General features: G+C 42.0%; 1 protein-coding gene across 1 annotated transcript in view; it reads right to left on the reverse strand.

The window, feature by feature from the left end:
• The window catches only part of LOC140198774 (low-density lipoprotein receptor-related protein 2-like), a 359,184-nt gene that overhangs the window by 78,093 nt on the left and 259,322 nt on the right, over nt 1-21,769 (reverse strand). The window contains 4 exon segments of the mRNA XM_072259784.1: nt 614-745; nt 7,982-8,107; nt 8,213-8,335; nt 15,135-15,272. Of these exon segments, the coding sequence (XP_072115885.1) occupies nt 614-745; nt 7,982-8,107; nt 8,213-8,335; nt 15,135-15,272 (519 nt within the window).

Consider the following 21,769-nt stretch of genomic DNA (forward strand, 5'->3'; position numbering starts at 1 on the left):
AATTACTGCTTCAGATTACTGAAAAGGGAGAGCATGGGAAGATAAGTCTGGTGGAGAAATCTCTTTGAAGCTTGCAAAAACTACAGGATGATCCATTGAATGGGGAGACTTTTGTGGAGAATGGCAAGGACCAGGGGAGCTCTGTTCTTACCCTCTCTAGGAGTAAGGTTAAGAGCAGAAACATAACCTGTTATTTTATAAAGTTCAAACATTTTGGCATGTTTTGAAACAAGTAGCGATTTTCCTCAAATCACTCAATGTATCTCAATGGTTGAAAGGTACATTTATTATCAAAGTATGTATGCAGTATTAAATTCTGAGATTTGTCTTCTCCTGACAACCACGAAACAAAGAAAACCATGGGGGCCATTCAGAGAAAAACATCACTCCCCCACACAAGAAAACCAAGAACATCAAACACCCCCATGCAAAAAACTAACTGTGCAAACTGTAACAGGAACATCAAACCCCAAACTACCCACCCCCCGCCTCGCACATAAAATAAACTAACACGTCATGCAAATGGCAACTAGAAAGAACGGTCAACAAAGCAAAAACACTGAAGTACCTCTTCAAATGTACTAATAATGTGGTTAAACATAAATGGATTTACCATCACAGGCACGTGCATCAGCCTCATTTACTTTGTATCCATGTTTACAAAAGCAGATGAAACCTCCATCCATCAGATCTGTACAATTGTGTTCACAGAGATTTTGTGCACAGGTTCGAGTTACATTAGAGTCTAAGGAAACATCAAGAAATTTTTATTTAATACTCATTTAAAAATCCCCTCTTATTGTAACGTATATGAATATATCAAAGTTCAAAGTAAATTTGATTATCAGTGTACATATAAGTGACCCCATACAACCCTGAGATTCATTGAGCTGCGGGCATGCTCAGCAAAACTACTGATTAGTAACTAAAACAGAATCAATGAATGATCAACCAGAGTGCAGAAGACAACAAAATGTTCAAATGCAAATATAAATAAATAGCAACAAATAACTAGAACCTAGAAATAACAAGATAAAGAGTCCTTAAAGTGAGATCATTGGTTGTGGGAACATCTGAATGGACGGCAAGTGAGTGTAGTTATCCCCTTTTCTGCAAGAGCCTTGAATTTTTATCAATATATTAGCTTGTAACATTAGTGGAAATTCTAAGCAAGATATTGTCATTACTCTAATCCTGAATCCCAATGTATAAAGTGAGACCCCCTTCACAAATTCAGCAAATACGTAGATTTCATTTAGCTGAGAATGTAGGGCTAATCACTAATAATTATCATGTGGTGTGTCAAGCTCCCATGACCATGATTGTTCTTGACAAATTTTTCTACAGAAGTGGTTTGCCATTGCCTTCTTCTGGGCAGTGTCTTTACAAAAGCAGTGACCCCAGCTATTATCAATGCTCTTCAGAGATTATCTGCCTGGCATCAGTGGCCCCATAACCAGGACTTGTGATATGCACCAACTGCTCACATGACCATCCACCAGCTGCTCCCATGTCTACACATGACATTTATTGGGGGTGGGGAGTGGGGGCAAGCAAGAGCGAAACCTTGCCCAAGGGTGACCTGCAGGCCAGCAGAAGGAAGGGGCGCCTTGCACCTCCTTTGGTAGAGTTGTATCTTCACCCTGCCACCTAATCACTAATTGTTTGAAACAGATTGTCTTAAAACAACCAGTCCATAGGCTCTCATGAAGTATCACAGTTATGTCAACACTATAAAGTCAAATATTACATTACTGCTACTACTCCAAGAATGAAATCACGTTTGTAACAAACAATGGCTTGGACCTGCATAAAATATGCCAGATGCAAGGAATGGGCTTATTCCATAACATTAAGGCCAAGTTTATATCCATCTGCAAGCCACTCTCAAACCATCCAAAATTCCTGCAAACAAAAGCCAGGAAATTTGAATTCCTGCGTACACCTCTCATTGTAGATCTATCTTGCTGGATCTCAATTCCGAGCTCAACTAGAGACGGTTTAGAGCAATACACACAATGTGCTGGAGGAGCTCAGCAGGTCAGGTAGCATCTACGGATGGGAATAAACAGTCAACATTCCAGGCCAAGACTCTTCATCAGGACTAGAAAGGAAGTGTGGGGTGCTGTAGTCATATTAAGGTGAGGGAGGGGAGGAAGAAGTACAAGGTGGAAGGTGATAGGTGAAATTGGGAGAAGGGGAGGGGCTCAAATAAAGAGTTGGAAAGTTGATTGGTGGGAGCAATAAAGGGCTGGAGAAGGGGGAATCAGATGGGACAGCACAGAGACCATGGAAGAAAGGGAAGGGGGAGGAGCCCCAGAAGGAGGTGATGGGCAGGTAAGGAGATAAGGTGAGAGAGGGAGACAGGGATAGGGAATGGAGAAGGAGAGGATGGGTGGGCAATTACTGGAAGTTAGAGAAATCATTGTTCATGTCATCAGGTTGGTAGCTACCCAGACGGAATATAAGGTGCTGTTCCTCCAACTTGATGTCTGTATGTTTATCATTTTGTGTGCGTGTCTGCATGTGCCAGCTAATAATATGGAGTATATTTCTAATTCTGTACAGAAGGTAGAAGTATGCACATTCTCATGAACTTAGACAGACTCAACTCATTCTGATATATCGCTTCTGAGATTTGTGCATCCTTGGTAATGCTGCATTCATTGGCCAAATGTTATTGCTGTCCAGAAGGAGACAATGACTTATTATGCCACTGCCATTCCTTCCCTGGTCAGGGAATTCCAGGAAAGATTCATCCACAATGGTCATATATTTCCATGTACCTCTACTGTACTACATGTAGCACACAATAGCCCAAGAGGCCTCGGATTTGAGAAAACCCTAAAAAAATAAGATGTGTTTTCTTTAATGGATGGGGCATATGGATGTAGCAAGAGTGTACTGGTAATGGATGGAGTAAGTGTGTAGGATGGTGAGTGATATGCCAATCTCATCTTGGATGTTGTCAATATTTCTGACTGTTGGTGGTGCTGAACTCCTCCAGTAACGTGGGAAATATTCAGCAAATTCCAAGCATTCCTTGCAGATGAAGAAGAGAATATAGGTATCAAATGGTGAGTTACTCCCTGCAGGACACACAGCTTTTGACCTGCATTTTCTGGTCAGTGCTGACCCCCAATATATATAGAGTGAGTGTTGATTGATGTTATGCCATTGACTGTGAAGAAAGCCAAGACGCTATTGTACAGTGTCATTGTTGATTGGCACTTTTGTTGCTGTCTCTTGTTAGCTCATATCTGAACATTATTAAGGACTTCTGGATGTAGACAGCTGCTGCTCCTTTCCAAAGAGAAATGTACAGTTCACAATAGAACATAGAACATAGAATAGTACAGTACAGTACAGGCTCTTCGGCCCACATTGTTGTGCCAACCCTCAAACCCTGCCTCCCATTTAACCCCCCAACCTAAATTCCTCCATATACCTGTCTAGTAGTCTCTTAAATTTCACTAGTGTATCTGCCTCCACCACTGACTCAGGCAGTGCACTCCACACACCAACCACTCTCTGAGTAAAAAACCTTCCTCTAATATCCCCCCTGAACTTCCCACCCCTTACCTTAAAGCCATGTCCCCTTGTATTGAGCAGTGGTGCCCCGGGGAAGAGGCGCTGGCTATCCACTCTATCTATTCCTCTTAATATCTTGCATACCTCTATCATGTCTCCTCTCATCCTCCTTCGCTCCAAAGGGTAAAGCCCTAGCTCCCTTAATCTTTGATCATAATCCATACTCTCTAAACCAGGCAGCATCCTGGTAAATCTCCTCTGTACCCTTTCCAATGCTTCCACATCCTTCCTATAGTGAGGAGACCAGAACTGGACACAGTACTCCAAGTGTGGCCTAACCAGAGTTTTATAGAGCTGCATCATTACATCATGACTTTTAAGCTCTATCCCTCGACTTATGAAAGCTAACACACCATAAGCTTTCTTAGCTACCCTATCTACCTGTGAGGCAACTTTCAGGGATCTGTGGACATATACCCCAGATCCCTCTGCTCCCCCACACTATCAAGTATCCTGACATTTACTTTGTACTCTGCCTTGGAGTTTGTCCCTCCAAAGTGTACAACCTCACACTTCTCTGGGTTGAACTCCATCTGCCACTTCTCAGCCCACTTCTGCAACCTATCAATGTGTCTCTGCAATCTTCGACAATCCTCTACACTACCTACAACACCACCAACCTTTGTGTCATCTGCAAACTTGCCAACCCACCCTCCTACCCCCACATCCAGGTCGTTAATAAAAAGCATGAAAAGTAGAGGTCCCAGAACAGATTCTTGTGGGACACCACTAGTCACAACCCTCCAATCTGAATGTACTCCCTCCACCACAACCCTCTGCCTTCTGCAGGCAAGCCAATTCTGAATCCACCTGGCCAAACTTCCCTGGATCCCATGCCTTCTGACTTTCTGAATAAGCCTACTGTGTGGAACCTTGTCAAATGCCTTACTAGAATTTATATAGATCACATCTACTGCACCAGCCTCATCTATATGCCTGGTCACCTCCTCAAAGAACTCAATCAGGCTTGTTAGACACGATCTGCCCTTCACAAAGCCATGCTGACTGTCCCTGATCAGACCATGATTCTCTAAGTGCCCAGAGATCCTATCTCTAAGAACCTTTTCCAACAGCTTTCCCACCACAGGCATAAGGCTCACTGGTCTATAATTATCAAACTATACCTACTACCTTTTCTGAACAAGGAGACAACATACGCCTCCCTCCAATCCTCCGGTACCATTCCCGTGGACAACGAGGACATAAAGATCCTAGCCAGAGGCTCAACAATCTCTTCTCTCGCCTCGTGGAGCAGCCTGGGGAATATTCCGTCAGGCCCCGGGGACTTATCTGTCCTAATGTATTTTAACAACTCCAACACCTCCTCTCCCTTAATATCAACATGCTCCAGAACATCAACCTCACTCATATTGTCCTCACCGTCATCAAGTTCCCTCTCATTGGTGAATACCGAAGAGAAGTATTCATTGAGGACCTCGCTCACTTCCACAGCCTCCAGGCACATCTTCCCACCTTTATCTCTAATTGGTCCTACCTTCACCCCTGTCATCCTTTTGCTCTTCACATAATTGAAGAATGCCTTGGGGTTTTCCTTTACCCTACTCGCCAAGGCCTTCTCATGCCCCCTTCTTGCTCTTCTCAGCCCCTTCTTTAGCTCCTTTCTTGTTACCCTACATTCCTCAATAGACCCATCTGATCCTTGCTTCCTAAACCTCATGTATCCTGCCTTCTTCCACCTGACTATATTTTCCACCTCACTTGTCACCCATGGTTCCTTCACCCTACCATTCTTTATCTTCCTCAGTGGGACAAATTTATCCATAACATCCTACAAGAGATCTCTAACATCGACCACATGTCCATAGTACATTTCCCTGCACCGATGTGTATCCATTCAGTATGTATCCATTCCCCTGACTTTCCATATAATGAAGGCTGTTATAGAAGCAGCTGTATGTTGAGTCCACGAATCGTGTCTGAGGAATTCCTGCCAAAATCTATTATGGTGGAAGTAACTGATGTTCTCCAGAGACTTTTATAAACTAGTATATTAAAGCATTTCAACATGGATTACCTGTTGTTGAATTCAATACCAAAGCTAATCAAGAAAATTGATCCAATGCTTCCTTATCAATGGTTTCTGCCTTCCCTATGACCTTTAGGGACCCATGGACAAGTCCCTCTTGTACCTTTCCCACTTCTTGGTAGCCTACCACACATTCTCTAGTTTGTAATACAGTGGATTCTGATTAATCAGGCCATCGATTAATCAGGGTAACCCCTTATTTGGGACAACTCTTAAAGAACTAATACCCACTTTTATAGTATTTCTGTGATATAAAGTGTAATAATTTGTTCAATATTTCATTTAAATTCACAATTTGTTACTCAGTTAAATGGTAGTTTAACTTTTTTTATTCCTTTTTAACCATTTCAATAGACAATAGACAATAGGTGCAGGAGTAGGCCATTCGGCCCTTCGAGCTAGCACCGCCATTCACTGTGATCATGGCTGATCATCCACTATCAGTACCCAGTTCCTGCCTTATCCCCATATCCTTTGATTCCGCCATCTTTAAGAGCTCTATCCATCTCTTTCTTGAAAGCATCCAGAGGCTTGGCCTCCCCTTCTAGGGCAGAGCATTCCATATATCCACCACTCTCTGGGTGAAAAAGTTTTTCCTCAACTCCGTTCTAAATGGCCTACCCCTTACTCTTAAACTGTGGCCTCTGGTTCTGGACTCATCCATCAGCGGGAACATGCTTCCTACTTCCAGTGTGTCCAATCCCTTAATAACCTTATATGTTTCAATCAGATCCACTCTCAGCCTTCTAAATTCCAGAGTATGCAAGCCCAGTCACTCCAATCTTTCGACATATGACAGTCTCGTCATCCCAGGAATTAACCTTGTGAACCTACGCTGCACTCCCTCAATAGCAAGAATGTCCTTCCTCAAATTTGGAGACCAAAACTGCACACAGCACTCCAGGTGTGGTCTCACCAGGGCCCTGTACAGCTGCAGAAGGACCTCCTTGCTCTTATACTCAATTCCCCTTGTTATGAAGGCCAGCATGCCATTAGCTTTCTTCACTGCCTGCTGTACTTGCATGCTTGCTTTCAGTGACTGATGTACAAAAACACCTAGATCTCATTGTACTTCCCCTTTTCCTAACTTGACTCCATTTAGATAATAATCTGCCTTCCTGTTCTCACCACCAAAGTGGATGACCTCACATTTATCCACATTAAACTGCATCTGCCCATTCACCCAGCCTGTTCAAGTCACCCTGCATTCTCATAACATCCTCCTCACATTTCATACTGCCACCCAGCTTTGTGTCATCGGCAAATTTGCTAATGTTACTTTTAATTCCCTCATCTAAATCATTAATATATATTGTAAACAGCTGCGGTCCCAGCACTGAACCCTGCGGTACCCCACTGGTCACCACCTGCCATTCCGAAAGGGACCCATTAATCGCTACTCTTTGTTTTCTGTCAGCCAACCAATTTTCAATCCAGGTCAGTACTCTGCCCTCAATACCATGTGCCCGAATTTTGCCCACTAATCTCCTATATGGAACTTTATCAAAGGCTTTCTGAAAGTCCAGGTACACTACATCCACTGGCTCTCCTTTGTCCATTTTCATAGTTTTATCCTCAAAAAATTCAGAAGATTAGTCAAGCATGATTTCCCCTTCATAAATCCATGCTGACTTGGACCAATCCTGTTACTGCTGTCCAGATGTGTCGTAATTTCATCTTTTATTATTGACTCCAGCATCTTTCCCACCACCGACGTCAGTCTAGCCGGTCTATAATTCCCTGTTTTCTCTCTTCCTCCCTTCTTGAAGAGAGGGGCAACATTAGCCACCCTCCAATCCACAGGAACTGATCCTGAATCTATAGAACATTGGAAATTTTCCATAAGGCTTCATCGAATTGGAGCAGCAGCTTAATTGGGGCAAAATGTACAGGTGCTGATGTGTCCTAATTAAATGGAATCCACTGTATTTCTTCTTGCTGATACACACAAAACACTGGAGAATCTCAGCAGGCCAGGCAGCATCCATGGAAAAGAGTACAGTCAATGTTTTGGGCCGAGACGCTGCCTTTTGAGTTCCTCCAGCATTTTGTGTGTGTTGCTTGGATCTGCAGAGTTTCTACGGTTTGTTCTCACTGAATGGACTTTCTGGTGAATTCCATTTGCTAGTTCCTGGCACACCTGTAATCTAAACTCAGAGCTAACTTTGTTATTGAATGTAAACTTCTTAATCAAGCAAGATGTTTTTAAATGCAAATCAATGCCAGATAACATCATTACATAAAAATTTACTGTATATTTTTGTATTGTCTCCATATAGATTCAGTTTTTCTGCATTACAATTAAAAATTACACCTTTACAGGTTAGATGTTCATATACTTACAGCATTCCAACTCATCGGATAGGTCTTCACAATGAGCATAATTATCACAGACGTGGAAGTCAGGAATGCAGTTTCCATTCCTACATTTGTATTCCCCAGTTGTGCAAGGAGAGGTGGATAGGTTACCTAATTACAAAATAAGTTTTTCATTATTAATTGTTATGAATGTACTTGCCCAAATCACTGCCACGTAAAGCTTACTGAAAAGGAAATGCAATGCAAAGAACTTACATCTTTCTTCAGTTTCATCGCTTCCATCTCCACAGTCATCTCTTGCATTGCACACCTCATGTCCATAAACGCATCGATTATTATCACAATGAAAACGACCGGGAGACTCACAAACAATGCCCACTGCAAATGAATAACGTCTCAAAAGTTTAAGCATTAATTGAAAATACTACTCCTTTATTCTTGTTCAGATTTGAGGACCTTGAGTCCTTGTATAGCAGCAATGATGTATTGCTTCTTCAACTAAATTTCTAAGATTCTAAACTAGAAGTATTTTCATAGCCATAGAAAAGTACAGCACAGAAACCGGCCTTTTTGCCCATCTAGTCCATGCCAAAACCATTTACACTGCCTACTCCCATCGACCTGCACCAGGAACATAGCCCTCCATATCCCTACCATCCGCGTGCCTATCCAAACTTCTCTTAAATGCTGAATTCGAGCTTGCTTGCATTACTTGTGCTGGCAACTCATTCCACATTCTCATGATCCTCTGAGTGAACAAGTTTCCCCTCATGTTTCCCTTAAAATTTTCACCTTTCACCCTTAGCCCACGAGCTCTGTAGTCCCACCTAACCTCAGTGGAAATAGCTGGCTTACATTTACTCAATTTATATCACTCATAATTTTGTATACCTCTGTCAGATCTCCTCTGTATCTTCTATGTTTCAGGGAATAAAGTCCTAACCTGTTCAATCTTTCCTTATAACACAGGTTCTCCAGATCCAGCAACATCCTTGTAAAATTGTGAACAAAACACCGAGAAATAGGCAGAAAGTATCTATCATATATGTTATTAAAATCTTATGTTATTAATGAACTTGGGTATACATAAGCAAAAAAGAATCAGCAGAGCTACGATGACCAGAATGGCCTCCTCTTTTACCACACTTCTCTGTGATCATAAACCTAGAGTGTTTTAGACAAAATGCAGATAGGCCCAAGCAAACTACTCCTTCAGAAAGCTAACAGAGGCACAGTAAGTTCAAAGGCCTTTTCCTCTAATAAATGTTTACATTAAAGATAAGAAACAACATTTCTGAGCCCTGATTTACTTTGGTAGTGAGAGGGTATGCCAGTGGTTAGATTTTCTAAGGAAATTGAAAGCATGCTTCAATAAGTGGAACTATGAGTTGCCTTTACTATTATACGTTTGTATAAAACTCAATATTAAACACGAGATTCTGGAAGTTTGAAACCATACACACAAAATGCTGGAGGAACTCAGCAGGTCAGGCAGCATCCATGGAAATAAAATGGACGATCTTGAAATTCAGCTACAGATTGGCAAGTATGACGTTGTGGCCATCTCTGAAACTATGCTAAAGAATGGCTGTTATTGGGAGCTGAATGTCCAAGGATATACCATGTATCAGAAAGATAGTTTAGTAGGCGGAGGGGATGGTGTGTCCCTGCTTATAAGAAATAATATTAAATCATTAGAAAGGGATGACATAGGATTGGAAGGTGTTGAGTCTCTATGGATTGAGTTAAGAAATGACAAGGGTGAAAGGACCCGAACAACAATTGTATACAGGCCTTCAGACATCAACTGGGATGTGGATTACAAATTACAGCAGGAGATAGAAAAGGCCTGCCAGAAGGGCAATGCCATGGTAATTGGTGGGGATTTTAACATGGAAATGGACTGGGAAAACCAGGCCAGTACTGGACCGTGAGAGAGAGAAACTGTAGAATGTCCAAGGGATGGCTTTTTAGAACAGCTTGTCATTGAGCCCACTAGGGGATTGGCGGTACTGGATTGGGTGTTGTGCAATGATCCAGAGGTGATAAAGAGAGTTTAAGGTTAAGGAACCCTTAGGAAACAAAGTGATCGAGTTCACTTTGAAATTTGAGAAGGAGAAACTAAATTCCAATGTGTTGGTGTTTCAGTGGAATAAAGGAAATCACAATGGCATGAGAGGAGAGGAGAGGAGAGGAGAACTGGCCAAGGTTGACTGGAAAGAGACACTAGCAGGAAGAACAGCAGGCAGCAATGGCTGGAGTTTCTGCGAAAAATGAGGGCAGTACTGTAAACTTAAAAAGGTTGCTGGACCAATAATCACATCACACAGTTATTACTTTAACCTCTTCACCAGTTTACTGTGCTCAGTTCAGCCAGTGAGAAAGTCTCGGAACCAGTTAGACAGAGACTCTCTCTCTCTCTTAGAGGCTCAGACGAGCTTTCTGCTTTTAGAACAGAAATGCTACAATATATAGAATGAGCAGACAAAGAACACTCAGTTACAATGGTATGTCAAGGTCAGTTAGAGCGAAGCCCAATTACTTTGATAAGAGAGTTCACTAAGTGACTGGTTTTAATTACAGACAAATTCTTGCCTTATCAGTAAAACTTGAACAGACAAAGGTGGGAACATAGATCAATATGTGAACTCATAAGTCACGATGTATGCAGCATGTGTGAATACAGCCCACAGATCGTTCTCAAAGGGACAGCTGTGAGTTGTTAAAGAAAACACTGAAGGCAGTTTTTTCAGTCAAGAACAGTCTCTCCAACTTTTTACAGAAGAGAGCAAACACAAGCTGGCACCTAATTTTAACCTGCTATTTACCAGAATCAGAGAATCATTTTTTACTTCCCCAACACCCTTAAACTTTATCAGTACAAGACAGATATATTCCAAATAAGAAGAAATTTTCGAATGGAAAAAGGACACTACCGTGGCTGACAAGTGAATTCAGATCCAAAGTAAAAGCAAAAGAGAGGGCATACAAGGAAGCCAAAGCTAGTGGGAAGACAGAGGATTGGGAAGCTTTTAAAAACTTGCAGAAGGACACTAAGATGGTCATTAGGAAGGAAAAGATGAATTATAAAAGGAAGCTGGCAACTAATATCCAAGAAGATACTGAAAGCTCTTTTAAGCATATAAAGGGTAAAAGAGAGTTGAGGATAGATAATAGGACAAATAGAAAATGACACTGGAGATATTGCAATGCGAGACGCAGAGATGGCTGAGGAACTGAATGCATATTTTGCATCAGTCTTCACAGTGCAAGACATCAGTATACTGAACATTCAAGAGTGTCAAGGAAGTGAAGTTTGTGCAGTGAAAATTACGACTCAGAAGGCGCTCAGGAAGCTTAATGGTTTGAGGGTGGATAAAATCTCCTGGACTTGATGGAATGCACCCTTGGGTTCTGAAGGAAGTAGCTGGAGAGACTGCACAGGCATTAACAATGATCTTTAAAGAATCGATAGATTCTGTCATTGTACCGGATGACTGGAAAATTGCAAGTGTTACTCCGCTATTTAAGAAGGGTGTGAGACAGCAGAAAAGTAACTATAGACCTGTTAGCCTGACATCAGCAGTTGAGAAGATGTTGGAATCAATTGTTAGGGATGAGATTACGGAGTACCTGGAGGCACATGACAAGATAGGCCAAAGCCAGCATGATTTCCTGAAAGGAAAATCATGCCTGACTAACCTACTGCAATTTTTCGAGGAAATTACGGGCAGTGTAGACAAAGGAGATGGAGTAGTAGATGTAGCGTATTTGGATTTTCAGAAGGCCTTTGACAAGGTGCTGCACATGAGGCTGCTTAGCAAGGTAAGATCCCATGGAATTACAGGGGAGTTAGTAACATGGGTGGAGCATTGTCTGGTCAGCAGGAAACAGAGAGTTGTAATAAAGGGATCCTATTCTTGCTGGCTGTTGGTTACCAGTGGAGTTCCATAGGGGTCAGTGTTGGGACTGCTGCTTTTTACGATGTATGTCAATGATTCAGACTATGGGATTAACGGATTTGTGGCTAAACTTGCTGATGATACAAAGGTAGGTGCAGGAGTGGGTAGTGTTGAGAAAACAGAGAGCCTGCAGAAAAACTTAGATAGTTTAGGGGAATGGGCAAAGAAGTGGCAAATGAAATACAATATCGGAAAGTGTATGGTCATGCACTTTGGCAGAAGAAATAAATGTGCAGACTATTATTTAGATGGGCAGAGAATTCAAAATGCAGAGATGCAAAGGGACTTGGGAGTCCTTGTGCAGGATACCCTAAAGGTTAACCTCCAGGTTGAGTCAGTGATGAAGAAGGCAAATGCAGTGTTGGCATTCATTTCCAGAGGTATAGAATATAAGAGCAGGGATGTGATGTTGAGGCTCTGTAAGGCACTCATGAAACCACATTTAAGATTAACATGTGCAGTTTTGGGCTCCTTAATTTTGGAAAGGAGGTACTGACATTGGAGAGGGTTCAGAGAAGATTCACGAGAATGATTCCAGGAATGTAAGGGTTACCGTATGAGGAACATCTGGTAGCTCTTGGGTTGTTTTTCCTGGAGTTCAGGAGAATGAGGGGGGGAACCTCATAGAAACATTCTGAATGATTAAAGGCCTGAACAGATTAGATACGGCAAAGTTATTTCTCATGGTAGGGGAGTCCAGGACAAGAGGGCACAACTTCAGGATTGAAGGATGTCCATTTGGTACAGAGATGTAGAGAAATTTCTTTAGTCAGAGGGTGGTAAATCTGTGGAATTTGTCACAAGTGGCTGTGGAGGCCAAGTCATTTAAGGCAGAGATTAAGGTTCTTGATTAGTCAGGGTATCAAAGGGAGAAGGCGGGGGAGTGGGGATGACTGGAAGAATTGAATCAGCCCATTATTGAATGGCAGAGCAGTCTCGATGGGCTGAATGGCCTACTCCTGCTCCTATATCTTATGGTCTTATGAAATGAATAAGCTGTCAACGTTGTTCCCTTCCCCTCAACTTTTTATTCTGGCATCTTCCAAATTCCTTTCCAGTCCTGAAGAAGTGCCTCGGCCCAAAACATTGATTGATTATTCAATCCCATTGATGCTACTGGATCTGCTGAGTTCCTTCACTAGTTTGTGTGTGAAGTTCTGAATGTTCTATGCACAATACCTCCATGAGTACCCAGTTGAAAACTAAAAATTGAAGAGGGAACTGTATTCAATTCAATGCAAAATCTTCAATTGACATGGCCTTTAGAATCTGATAAAAGACCTGGATACGTATGCTGTGCTGCTAGTTTGCCATTCACTACCAAATGTGGCTTAATAATGGACAATTAGTCCCTGAAATCTGCCACAATAATTCACTTCTCCAGGATCACTCCGAACACAAAGAGAAATTACAGCTTTTCTGATTCACTAACTATCTTCTCTGTCTCTCAAAGTCCAACCCTAGCCCCCGTTGTGAGAGGCGGAAATGGGTAAGGCTCACAACAGGGCTCTGGTGAAGCTGTATTGGCCAATCCCCTGTACAGTGGATGCAAAGCACTACAGAAACATTGATGAACTCCAACCAGACCATCGACTTTGGACAATGGAGACGGGAGGTTCCTGTGTTCCGCTGGGAGCTAAAGGCCCAAGAAGAACAACCTGAGAGCTGTGTCTCAGCTCCCTCTTCCAATAAGGTCAAGCAATTTGGACACTTTATCGGGAACATTAAAACCATTTAATTATCCATCCACAGGCTACTCTTTCTTTTGACCATCAAACTTTTTAGAAAGTTGGACCACGTGCAGGCGGAAAGGATTAAGTGTTAACTGTGCAGTTACTCTGCATCATATCATATCTCTGCTGCTTTAAGTTCTAAAATTAAGGCCCTGCTCATATGTGTCCCAGTTTGACATAGAGTAAATCATCCTACGTCATGGAACATCAATTACTAAATTAAAACTCTTAGAAATTGTACCAGAAAGAAATTATTTAAAATTCTAGTGGTGATTGTCTGTCATGTCCGACAATGACAGGAGACCTGTACAGGAGGGTTTTTAAAGTGGAAAAGCCATTGCACAGGGCAGTTCCACTCTCTCAACCTCAGAAGTCCAGATCCAGTGGTAAAAACAAGCATCACAAACCAGGGTCTTCCTTGGTTGCAATGGATGATCATGATGTCTCCTGTACTCCACAGAGGACTGCAGAACTCCCTTCCTGGCCATTGGACCTCACTGTAGATCTCATCCACCCAGTCTGCTAGAGTTGACGAGGACAGATACATCTCTGTATCAACGGGGAATGATGCCTGTTGGTTTAGTCAACTTGTCGAAGTGGTTATCAGGATGTGGCCTCTGTTGCATGCAAACAGCTACTTGGAGTCACAGGTGAGAGCTGAGTGTCCAGTGGGAATCAAAGGTGAGTGAACTGTCCCAGAATGGACATGACAAGCCACTTCACTAGAAATGCTACCCCTCCTTGGACACCCCATTCTAGTAAAAGATCACCATAGCCTTGAGTGAGATTATAACAGCTGTTTTGAACTGAATTACATGCATGGCTACTGAGTACTAGAAAATCTAATTTCACATTGAGAAGAGTTTTTTATCTCAACTTTCTTGAAGGCTTCCAAGAGGACCACCACCCTGTCGTGGTTTGGAGGCTTGCGTGCCTCAGTGACCTGGAGAGCTACGTTGGCTGCAATCAGGGTTTATGATTTGGCTCTTTGTCGGGTCACCCATGCCAAACAGGTCAAAAGGTAGAGGCCAGACTAAGAGTTTGGACCAGTTCTCTAGGTTTGGGGGTTCTTCTCAGTGCTAACAACCCTGACTGGTAAAACAAGATGATCAGGGAAACAGCAGTGAAGAATCCTTCTACATATGAATGCAATGGCATTCCTGAGTCACCATCTGGGATTTGCATGACTGACCAGTAGTGAAAATTGAGAGGAAGCTAATGACACAATGAAGGAAGCCCTGAACATTGCCAGAGAGGGAGGACCTTCATTCCTGCCCTAAGTGCCAGTGGTGTGCTGGCCAGTAAAAAAAAACCTTTGTTCACGGGCTTTAGAAATAGAATTACTCTTCATTTTTTCCAACAAACCAAGCACGTTGATAACTCAGTCATGGAAGTACTGATTAACCTGCTTTGATTTTATGATAGACATTATTTCATGCAATGAAGGATGACCATTTCTTTAAGTTTACTTGAGTAGCTTACCACAATGATGGAGCTCTTCATCAGACCCATCTCCACAGTCATCGTCTCCATCACACTTCCAGCTTGGATATACACAGATATGATTCTTGCATTCAAACATAAAGGGTGGACAATAGGCTCCATTGGGGTAACGAGTTGCTATACAGGTAGAGGACAAACATGTACGGCTATGATAACTAATTTTCAAAATTGTGAAATTGAAATAAACAAGTTAATCTTAATATCTAGTGATCAGATTCCTGAGAAAATCTCCATGAATTTTTTCTCTTAACTATTATACTTTACAATGTAATTATTGTTCGTAATTTGCAGGAGAAATGCCTTATAACTTTTGAATACCAATTTATGAAACATGATTTAGAGGGCTGAAAAATAAGAAATGTCACAGCCTTGATGAAAAATGGATACAGTGAGATAAGGGGAGAAAGTTCAAGAAAGAACAATCTCATATAGAATTACAGACACTTGGACAAGTGTAAATATATCAGAGAAAGAGAGCTTCAATTTGTTCAAGTTGGTGCGGTCTTTTATTGGTTGTATTATGCTTATTCTATTATAGATTTCTTGAGTATTCCTGCAAGAAACTAAATCTCAAGAGTATACTTTGATCATAAATTTACTATGAACTTTGAATTTACCTTGAAGGGTACATGGTTGGAAATTAGGCTGTTGAGGATTGCTAAGATGTGTGAAAATTGACTGTAAAGTTGAGGAGGTTTGTGAATGTGCCAACCATTGTTTCACAGACTTTTGTCCATGAGAAAAGGAAAATCTATAGGAAGCGAAAGTGTGTAGCTATCCAATCAGGGACATGGTACCATTGGGCAATCAGTTTGAGGACAACACATGGCTCTTTGATCAACCAGAATTAGTATTATTATCCCCGACAGGTGCCTTAAATTTTATAGTTTTGTGGCAGCACAAGATTAGATTATGATTAGATTATGAGGACACTCAGTCCTCGTTTATTGTCATTTAGAAATGCATGCATTAAAAAAAGATACAATGTTCCTCCAGAATGATATCACAAGAAACACAGGACAAACCAAGACTAAAACTGACAAAACCACATAAGTGGCACGCGGCCTCTTCGGCGATGAATAGCTGTTATTTGTCAAGTAGGGGACTGTGCACAATCCTGATTTGATGGAGACAGACGTGAGAGCACAGCGGAACATCTGGAAAACTTCTGAAATGCCTGCTTTGCTACCGCTGCTACTGTGTGGTAACCAGAATCTCCAGAGCTGAAGGCCCTGAAATCCTCAGCTTTGTGTGTTTCAGCGGCTGGGAAGAGGTCAAAGGTGCTTGGAAGAGGATGGCGCTCGGGAGGCTGTATCGGAGAGGCTGCTCGGAACCTCGGAGTTTTCGAACGGATGGACTCAGTGTCGGCTGTGGTCGGCTGCTTCCAAGGTATCGGCAAGTTGACGGTGCCTGGAGGTTTATGGCAGGGAGTTCCTCCCTTTTGCCGCCTGCTATCGGGGACTCGGGAGTCAATCGACTCGGGACTTTGAGAACTTTTTTTTACTGTGCCTATAGTCTGTTCTTTATCAAATTATGGTATTGCTTTGCACTGCTGTAACTATATGTTATAATTATGTGGTTTTGTCAGTGTTAGTCTTCGGTCTGTCTTGTTTTCTGTGATAGTACTCCGGAGAAACATTGTATTATTTCTTAATGCATGTATGCATTTCTAAATGACAATAAAAGAGGACTGACTGTTCTCATAATCTAATAATTATAACATATAGTTACAACAGTGCAAAGTAATACCGTAATTTGATAAAGAGCAGACAATGGGCATGGTAAAAATAAAGTCTCGAAGTCCAGATAGCCCCATCATCATAGCCCCTGCCATGAACCTCCAAGCGCTGCCAACTTGCCGATGCAGCACCATTGGAAGCACCCGACCGCAGCGGACTCTGAGTCCATCCGAAAATTTCGAGCCTCTGACCAGCCCTCCAACACTGAGCACCATCCTCTGCCGAGCGCTTTGACCCCGCCCTGGCTGCCGAGCAACAAGCAAAACTGAGGACTCAGGGCCTTCTCCTCCGGAGATTCTGGATTACATAGTAGCAGCAGCAGCGAAGCAGGCTTTTCAGAAGTTTCACCAGATATTCCTCTGTGCTCTCACGTCCGTCTCCATCAAATCAGGATTGTGCACGGCACCCTACCTGACAAATAACAGACATCACCACCGGAGTGGCCGCTGCGAGCTGCATCACGCCACCATCTTCTCCTCCTGCCGTACTGTACGCAGTACAATGCATAAAAATTATACAAAATTATACAAATTGTACAAAATTATACAAATATGCAAAAGGCAAGGGTATTTACTGTGGACCTGAGAAGATTATAACTTATGCACAGGCACAAAGGATAACATAACATGTGGATGGTTCAGCTGATCACCCTATAAATACTATAATCTGTCTGAGACTGTTTGCTCTAAATAAGAATCAATCACTGACACCAAGTGGACCAATGCTAGATCATTTTAATTTAGGAGTGAAAAGGTCAATTGGAAGAAAGTTATCCCAAAGCCATGTGACTTGAGTCATTAATAGTTCCAAACAATGACTAAACTTTGGCTAACTAATAATCATCCTGTTCCAGCCCTCCTTTCTTTTGGCAACAATTTCTTTCCTTAAAACTAATTCTGGGTGGTGGGCTAGAGACACTTCTCTACCAAAGTAGGTATAATATATGACGCTCTTTCCCTCCACTAGCCCGAAGATCACCCTTAGGTAAGGCATAGCACCTGTTTAGCTCTCACCCCACCCCTGACCAGCATTACGTGAAGCCGTGGGAGCAAGTGGCGGATGGTCGTATGAGCAGCTGGTGCATATCACAAGTCCTGGTTATGCAACCACTGATGCCAGGCAGACAAACTCTGAAGAGTATTGATAATGGCTGGGATAACCAGTCTTGTAAAGATACTGTCCTGAAGACGGCAATGGCAAACCACTTCTGTAGAAAAATTTGCCAAGAACAATCATGGTTATGGAAAGATCATGATCACTATATCATATGACACGGCACATAATGAACAAATGATACATAATACAGCCTTAAAGCAGTCACAAGCAAACTGCTCTTTTTAAAGTGTCAGCAAATCCAGGAGAGAATCTTTATTGTTGCTTGCAATTAATTGTCATCTACCTATCCCTTTATCACAACATAAATTTTGAAACAATTTGCTTTGCATGTAGTAACTACTCACTGGATAAATTTGTGTTTCATCAATGAAGCTAGGTTATTTAAGCATTTCCAAATTGGATGCAAGTGCCAGACATTACAAGGAGGTTCACATTAAAATTACAATAAAAATTTGAGACCAGGGATTATAATTAATGGCACATTAGCCTTGAAGAAAGACCTTTATGACCATAAGAAGAAGGAACAGTATTAGGCCATCTGGCCCATTGCGTCTGTTCCGCCATTTCATCATGGCTGATTCAATTTCTCTCTCAGCCCCAATCTCCTGCCTTCTCCTTGTATCTCTTTATATACTGACCAATCAAGAATCTATCAACCTCTGCCTTAAATATGCATAAAGACTTGGCCTCCACAGCTGCCTATGGCAAAGAATTCCACAGATTTACCACTCTCTGGCAAAATAAATTCCACCTCATCTCCGTTCTAAAAGAATGCCTTTCTATTCTGAGGCTGTGTCCTCTTGTCTGAGACTCTCCCACCACAGGAAACATCCTCTCCGCATCCACTCCATCATGGCCTTTCACCATTCGATAGGTTTCAATGAGGTCTCCCCCAATTCTTCTGAATCCTAATGACTACAGGCGCGGGACTTATAGAAAATGTCTGAAGAATAATTGCATCACGAAACACAAACGTCAGTGTAGATAATGATGAGGTGGAGCCATTTGGTAGGATATTTAAGGTGATTACCGACTCATTGATCGATTGATTGAGATACAGCGCAGAATAGGGCCTTTCCGGCCCTTTGAGCCACGCTGTCCAGTGACCCCCGATTTAACCTAGCCTAATCATGGGACGATTTGCAATGACCAATCAACCAATGAACCAGCACATTTTTGGGCTGTGTGAGGGAAGTGGAGCACGTGGAGGAAACCCACACAGTGTTGGGGAGAACATACAAACTTCTACAGAGAGCAGCGGGAATTGAACCCAGGTCACTGATACTGTAAAACGTTGTGCAACCACTATGCTACTGTGCTGTCCCATGAAAATATAAACCAGACTGATGAACAATGAATTCTGGAAGTCCAAATGCAAACAAAGTAACGCCATAGGTTAAAAAGCCTATAACTAAGGTGAAACAACATTCAAAACTAGAAGAAAAGAACAGAGAAAAAAAAGATTTAAGATATAAATCACAAGAAGAATAAAACAAACAATGAAGTGTATTGTGATAAGGACACTGGAGAAAGAGACTGACTAGAATTATACAGAACTTATATCAATCAGGAAAGTTTGAACAGACTGGGGCTCTTTTCAAAGTAATTTGAATGGTCCTTTTAATTATGAAATTATTTTAAGAGGTAGATGGAGAAAAGGTCCTTTAATCCATATAGAAAGCAAATTCTAGGAGCCACAAACATGAGACAGCCACTAAAAACTCAAAGAGGAAATTTGAGAGAAAGGTCCTTACCCAGTGTAGTTAGAATGTAGAGTTTGCTGTTGTCAGTAAGAGTTAAAGCAATTAAGTACTGATTCATGTAAACCAGGGGTTCTCAACCATTTTTATGCCATGGACCAATACCATTAAGCAAGGCTCCATGGGCCCCAGGTTGGGAACCCCTGATGTAAAGTCAGAAAGGAGATGATGATGTTGATGGCAGTTAGAGAAAAATAAGTGGAAAATTGCTCAGGTGGATGATAATCACTGGAACATTACAGTTAGGCCATATCCCCTCCTTTCATCCTATTAAATATTGTAATTTTATGAGGGTGCATATTTGTATTTACACTCATATTTAAACACTTCAGGTCACACAGCATCATGCATTCACTGTAACATTAGTCATCAGCAATATGCAACAGGGGGCCAAATTCTGAGAAAGCCCTGGGGCTCCAGCTTCCTATACATCACGAATTTCAAGTTCAGAAATGGCTCAAAATTTTGGAATGTTGCATGTCAATGCTTTTCAAGTATATTTTGCATAGTTGTACAGTAAACAGCTGGAGATGGGCAAAAGGGCTGCATTTTATCCACAAAGTACTTCCCATCTTCCCATACTACTTGCAGTAATAGAGTAATAGAAAAGTACAGCATAGACACAGGCCTTAAACCCAGCAGTCCATGCCAAAGCCATTTAAACTTACTCTGATCAACATACACCAGGACCATAACCTCTATACCTCGACCATCCATGTACCTATCAAAAGTTCTCTTCAACGTTGAGGTCAAGTTAGCATGCACCACTTGGGCTGGCAGCTCATTCCACACTCTCATGACCCTCTGACTGAAGATTCCCCTCATGTTCCCTTTAAACGTTTCACCTCTCGCCAGTAAACCATGACCTCAAGTTGTAGTTCCACCCAACAGCCGAAATAGTCTGCTTCCATTTACCCTATCTATACCCCTCATAATTTTGTATAGCTCTATAAAATCTCTATAAGACCTTAAGACATAGAAGCAGAATTAGGCATTTGGCTCACCGAGTCTGCTCCACCATTCAATCATGGATTATCCTTTATCCCCCTCCTCAGTCCCACTCCCCTGCCTTCTCCCCATAACCTTTGATGTCATGTCCACACCAAGAACCTACTAAGCTCTGCCTTAAATATACCCAATGACCTGGCCTCCACAGCTGCCTGTGATAATAAATTCCACAAATTCACCTCTCTCTACCTGAAATCTTTCTGCATCTCTGTTTTAAATGGATGCCCCTCTATCCTGAGGCTGTGCCCTCTTCTCATAGACACCCTTGCCATGGGAAACATCTTTTCCACATCTACTCTGTCTGGACCTTTCAACATTCAAAAGATTTCAATGAGATCCCCCTCATCCTTCTAAATTCCAGTGAGTACAGACCCAGAGCCATCAAACGTTCCTCGTACGATAACAGTTTTATTGCCAGAATCATCCTTGTGAACCTCCTCTGAACTCTCTCCAATGACAACACATCTTTTCATAGATGAGGAGCCCAAAACTATAAACAATACTCAAGGTGAGGCCTCACCACTGCCTTATAAAGCCTCAGCATCACATCCCTGTTCTTGTGTTCTAGACCTCTTGAAATGAATGCTAACATTGTATTTGCCTTCCTCACCACCAACTCAACCTGCAAATTAACTTTTAAGGTGTTCTACGGAAGGACTCCCAAGTCCCTTTGCATCTCAGATTTTTGGACCTGCTCCATTTAAAAAATAGTCGGCACATTTTATTTCTAAAACCAAAGTGCATCACCATGCATTTTCCAACATTATATTTCATTTGTTACATTCTTGCCCATTCTCCTAACCTAAGTCGTTCTTCAGCCTAATTATTTCCTCAACACTACCTGCCCCTCCACCAATCTTCATATCATCTGCAAACCTGGCATCAAAGCCATCTATTCCATCATCTAAATCACTGATATACAGCATAAAAAGAAGCGGTCCCAACACTGACCCCTGTGGAACACCACTAGTCACCGGCAGCTAAGCAAAAA

This window comes from Mobula birostris, chromosome 6 (genome assembly GCF_030028105.1).
Source record: "Mobula birostris isolate sMobBir1 chromosome 6, sMobBir1.hap1, whole genome shotgun sequence".
In the NCBI taxonomy this organism is placed as follows: domain Eukaryota; kingdom Metazoa; phylum Chordata; class Chondrichthyes; order Myliobatiformes; family Myliobatidae; genus Mobula; species Mobula birostris.